Source organism: Frankliniella occidentalis, unplaced genomic scaffold, assembly GCF_000697945.3.
Source record: "Frankliniella occidentalis isolate FOCC.00 unplaced genomic scaffold, Focc_3.1 Scaffold701, whole genome shotgun sequence".
Taxonomy (NCBI): Eukaryota; Metazoa; Arthropoda; class Insecta; order Thysanoptera; family Thripidae; genus Frankliniella; species Frankliniella occidentalis.
Genome location: NW_026267814.1, coordinates 41082 through 46650, shown reverse-complemented (window position 1 = coordinate 46650; position 5569 = coordinate 41082). Strand labels below are relative to the sequence as shown.

Sequence of the window (5569 nt, the reverse complement as noted above, 5' to 3'; positions counted from 1 at the left end):
GGGGGTACATGTGCCCTAGGGCTGGTGTACCCCCGGGGGTACATGTTCCCTTAGGGTTGGTGTACCCCCTACCCTCGAGGTGGGGGGGTACATGTGCCCTAGGGCTGGTGTACCCCGGGGTACAGGGGCCCTAGGGCTTATGTACCGAGGGTACTTGGTCCCGGGGGGTACAACCACCGTGTTACAGGTGTGGCACCGGTGCCGGCTGCGAGAATGGCTATTCACACTGCTACAAAGTGAGCGAGAAACCATTCGTACCGATGCTTGCACTTACAAAAGATAGCCATTCGCTCATCTACAAGAGTGTGAATAGTCATTCACTCACCTGCAACAATGTTAACAAGTTGTCGCACATCTACGACAGAATGAATGATTTCGCTCGCCTACAAACAAGTACTATGCGACAGTTATACACTTCGATTTCCAGTTTAAAGTTTTACCAAAGACAGACAAAAGGAAATGTTTTGGTAAGGACGTAATATGTAGCGCAAAATAATTAAGTTGACTTGTAATTGTAATAATTTATTGAAGTAAAATAGTAGTGCCAAAGTAAAGCATAGTGTCTATCTCATTTCATCCGTGACGGATGAAAATGTATGTCTAAACAACAGTGCATCGAATGATTTCGCAGAGCATCTGGCGTACATCATCCAGGCTGCGTTTGTAGGTACTGTTCAGACATTTACTGTGCGCACCCTTTTAGGGTAAAATAGTGCAAAGAATCGCGGCGTCTATCCCCTCTACCGACTTCTTTGCTCTCACCAGGGCTGACTTCACGCTGGCTGTGTGTCCAGCCGCCGGAGGGACTCGGTGAGCTCCCGCCTCATCCCCTCGCTGTGGGGCGGCCGGCCGTACTCCACGGTCTGTACGAGATGCACGGGGTCCACCCAGTCCAGGGCCTCCTGCACCATGTCGCGCACCGCCAGCACGTCCTTGCCGCCCAGCGCCATCACCCGCTCGTCCTCCATGCGCTGGAGCAGCTCTCGGAACACGGTAGTCGGGGCGTCACATACGACACACCACTGCAGAGGAGTTCGCTTCTTTGAGTCTCGCCTGTACACGGTGAGGTTCTTCCACAACGCGGACTTCCCCTCCTTAACCCTCCTGTTGTAGTGCGGGTCCAGCAGCGTCACCTCCCGCTCCAGGAGGTGCTTCACCACCTCGAGCGAGCCCGACACCACAGCACAGTGCAGAGCTGTTTCCGGGTCTGGCCCGGCGTGCTGCAGCAGGCCCAGGCGCTCGCGCTGCTGCTGCTCCGTCAGCTCTCTGCTCGGCACGAGGAGCTTCACCACGGCCAGGTGTCCAAACATTGCAGCCACGTGCAGCGGTGTGTGGGCAGCCTCAGGGTCGTACAGGCGGGCGCGCGCCCCCAGCAGCCAGCTCACCACCTCCTCGCGGCCGTGCCGTGCAGCCGCATAGAGAGGCGTGTAGTGAGCGGCGTCACGCACCCCCGAGTCCTTGTCCGCGCCCAGCTCCACTAGTCGCCGCACGGCCGCCAGATGACCCCCCCTTGCCGCTAGACCCAGCGGTGGGCGTGGGCCCCCCTCTCTCCGCCCCTCCCACACGCGCCGCAGCTCTTCTCCTCGTGCTGCATCCTGCTCCGCCTGCTTGTGCTCCCAGAGGACGTCGATCACTTCCACGGACCCAACCTGTGCAGCGTGATGCAGCGCGGTGCAAGAGTCCTTACCCCGCTGCAGCGGGTCAGCCCCGCGGCTCAGCAGGGTGCGCACCAGGTCAGCGTGACCACACCCAGCGGCCACGGAGAGGACTGTCACTGCCTCGTCTAACCCCAGCCTCACTGCGTCCGGCCAGCGGTTTAGCAGCTCGGCAGCTACCTCTGTACTCCCCCCGATAGCCACAGCGCCTACAGCCAGACGCGCTTCTGGGCTGTCCCGCAGCGCACTTCGCCGCTGGAGCTCATCCATGAGGGTGGAGAACACCTCCAAGTGGCGGTACTGTCCGGCCAGAACAGCAGCGATCCAGCAGTCGTAGTCTGAGGGCCGCGGAAGGAGCGGCGGCGGCGGGAGCAGGAGCAGCCGCACCACAGCAGCGCTGCCGGACTGCGCCGCGATGGAGAGCGTGCTGCACTGCTCGTTCTGCTGGACGGCCTCCCATCGCGCTCCGACCAGCAGCAGCAGGCGCACCGCCTCCGCGTGGCCGCCGCCTGCAGCGAGGTGCAGAGGAGTGCCGCCGGCGTTGTCCTTGGCGTGGAGGTCGTAGTGGGGGAGGAGCGCCCGGACCACAGCGGTGCGGCCAGAGAGCGCCGCGGCGTGGAGCGGAGTCCAGCCGTAACCATCTGGCGCCACTGGAACAGAAATACATTATAGTTATAATTGGTCATATTTTATAAACTATATACAAAACATATACCTCAAACATGAACATGACAAAGTCTTATACCAAATAAGCAAGAGAAACAGTAATTTTTTTCACATCAGGTACTTGAACACTCTATTCTTGGCGGGAAGCACAGGGCCCGTAACAGACACCTGCACCTGTGCTGATTGAGGAAAGAGATGCACTCACCCCGGCCTGCAGCGATCAGCGACTCCGCCACCTCCGCCGTTGCTGCGCCGTGCAGCGCGCTCCGTCCCTCCCAGTCGGTTGCCAGCGGGTCCACGGCGCCGGCGCCCAGCTGCAGCAGCCAGTCCACCACGCGGGCCTGGCCGGCCTCGGCAGCGGCGTGCAGCAGCGTGCGGCCGCGACAGTCCCTGCTGGAGATGTCCACGCCGAGACAGTCCCTCCTGGAGATGTCCACGCCGAGCCCCGCGGCGCGCTGCAACTCGTCCAGGTCTCCTTCTCGCGCGCCGCGGAACATGGCGTCCTTGAGCCTCGCCAGGCGCAGCACCTCCGCGTTCTCGGCCGCGGACTCCGTCGGGTCCCGCAGTCTGGGCTCCGCGCCGCGCTCGACATCTATTGCTTTGTAAAGAAGAAGTGACCAAAGGCTTGACAGTTCCCTGGTCGTAGGAGAGCAGAGGCGCACGATCAGGTCCCTGTGGTTCAAGTGGTTCCTCAGCTGCCGGCCGAACAGGGCGGGCGCATGCAGGTCGAGGAGTGGCGGGGCGTGGTCGTCCCTGTGCCAGCGGGAGGCCAGCGCCTGCAGCCCGCCTTCCACTGCATGACGAATAAGACTTTCGTTGTCCTCACGGCCGCTTGGAATGGCTTCTAAGGCGGAGCAGGCGCGGCTGGACGAGCCGCAAGAGCCACCGCCAGCATTGCTGGACTTATTGTTCAAATCGTCTTGGAAGATACTTAGGCCCTGAGCACTTCTCCATTCCAGGAGTTGATGAATCCTTTGTATGTGTTGCGGGCAGTGTCGAGTCACAACATTATACATGCGATCTTTTATAGACCGAGTTAAGGTATTACTAAACCGATTAAATGTGACAAGTTTTCTGTGAAGCGAATGATTTAAATCCCTAATCAAGGCTTCTAATTCACTGTTGTTTTTCCCTTTGTTGACATCTTCTAGTAGTCTTTTCACTTCTCCATACACCCAATTTCTGTCAGAAGTCATATCTGCATTTCCTATGGATGCTACCACCCTCTCCGTTAGTCGGTTATGTATTATTTCTGGTGGGTCCATCCTCTTCTGCGTCACTTCTAGTTCAGCCTCCTGCAGCATGGTTTTAATCGAGTGCAGCAGTCTCCCCAGTTCCTCCTTCAAGTGCGTCCTCTCCTCGTCAGTGTCCAGGACAGACATAGTCAGCTCATCCGCGTTAGATCCCGGTGCACTGTGCTCCTGGACGTCACGAATCCCATTACACAGCACCTTGCGGATGCCTTCCGCAGCCACCACCTCGACTAGCTTCACGTAGCGACTGGATAGGTTGGGTGACGTCCACGAGTTCTTCATCTTCTCCCCCGCTAGGAAAAGCCCTCTTTGAAAACCTAACCAGCCCCAGTTTTTCCAGTCCTCCCCGGGTAGTTGCAAGGCGGCGATGGCAGCCTCGAGAGCCTCTACGATCACCTTGAGTGATTGCCAGTCCCGCAGCAACGCGAAGTCCTCGAGGATGTCTGCCATTTGCTTGCCAACGGCCTTGCTGGTTGTTTTCTCGGCCCTCTTCCCTTTGGGCGCTTTCATCATCTCCTTCATAGCGGCGTTCGTGTCAGATCGGCCGGTGTGCTTGGTCCTCAGCTCCTCTACCTTCTCCAGGAAGAACTCCAGGTGCGCTGTGATTCTGTCCTTGCTGGCCACGAGGAAGGCAAGGGTCCGGTAGACGGTGCGTGCCTCGATGAACAGCGCGAGGAGGTACTCAATCTCCTCCCAGGGCACCTCGCCGTAAGAGCGGTAGAAGAACCCCTTCACTGCGCGGATGGCCAGGGCCGAGCGCATGGCGAGCGTCACGGCCTCGTCCGCCTCCTCCAGCTTGAGGAGGTCCAGTAGTCGCCGCACGTCGGCCCGCAACTGGTCCACCAGGCCGACCAGGCCCCACAGCGCGTCCCACCCGAGCGGCCGCGGCTTGTCCTTCCTCCGGGAGCGTGGCGAGAGTTCATAGCGCAGGAGCACCATGTAGTAGACTGCACACTGCTCCATGTCCTTGCTCAGGGGCAGCCCCTGCGCCCGGGCCTTGCACCACGCTGCGGTCAGGCTGTCCTCCAGCAGTTGGTAGTCCTTCACCTTGGACAGTACCTCCTGCAGCTGCTTCACGTTGTTGGTCCGCATGGCCTCCAGCAGCGCGCCGCTCAGCTCCTCGGGGCCGGGCTGTCCACGCCCGGAGCGCAGCGTGTCGGTCACGGCCAGCAGGTTCCGCACGCGGGGCTCGCGGTGCGACCTCAACCTGCGGGGCGGAGAGGCACGGTGAGCAGGGCGAAAGAAGCAGGGAAACAGCAAGTATGTACACTGAACACTGGACAGAGTCTCACCAATCGTCTCGCACGGCCATCGCCACCGACGATAAAGAAGAAAAAGAACCGTTAGAAGAGATGAGGAGCCTCGTGATGAGTGCTTCTTTACAAGGCGGGGCTGAATAGCGTGATCGAGTTAGTATTCATTTCTAAATATGTCGTGGAGCACATTAGTGCGACCACATTTTTACACATCACGGCCCAGCCTATAAAGGTTTAACAACTGATAATGTCGCACTTCGATCTAACTTATTATTTTGCCCCTCAATTTCTTTCGCGAGGCACACATCCTAGTTGCGGAAAGTCGAGGTGCGGCCCAACTAACTGTCGCTCTGACCAGCGTAGCCGGTGGACACCTGTATCTTATCTTGTGTTATCGCTATCACCTCGGTGGGCGGGGAGGGGGGGGGGTCCTTATGACGTAATAGAAGAGGACAAGAGGGGAAACGGCGAGGAAAAGGCGGCCTCTCCTTGTGCAGCTTCATCCTCGGCATCTTGAAAATTCTCTTAGTGCGGATCACCGTGGTGCGGATCGTTCTCGCGGATCCCACTGACTTATACCACCTAGCCTATGGGTCTCATACGGCAAACATAAGGCGAACCTCTGTCGTCCTTGTCTTTGGACTCCGATCCGCCTGAATAGTCAAGTGCTGCAGCCGCGCCCGAAGAAAGGGTATTTTGTTGATGTCCCAGTCCACTTCGGTTATTTTGCGGAAACAAC

General features: G+C 58.6%; 1 protein-coding gene across 1 annotated transcript; it reads right to left on the bottom strand.

Moving 5' to 3' along the window:
• Positions 1 to 506: 506 nt before the first annotated feature.
• LOC113214461 (uncharacterized) lies at positions 507 to 5156 on the bottom strand. Its single transcript, XM_026433830.2, has 3 exons — positions 4867 to 5156; positions 2527 to 4781; positions 507 to 2305 (listed from the first exon to the last, which is right to left on the bottom strand). The coding sequence occupies exons 1-3, from the start codon at positions 4884 to 4886 to the stop codon at positions 774 to 776; spliced, it is 3807 nt and encodes a 1268-aa protein (XP_026289615.1). The 5' UTR covers positions 4887 to 5156; the 3' UTR covers positions 507 to 773.
• Positions 5157 to 5569: the final 413 nt, after the last annotated feature.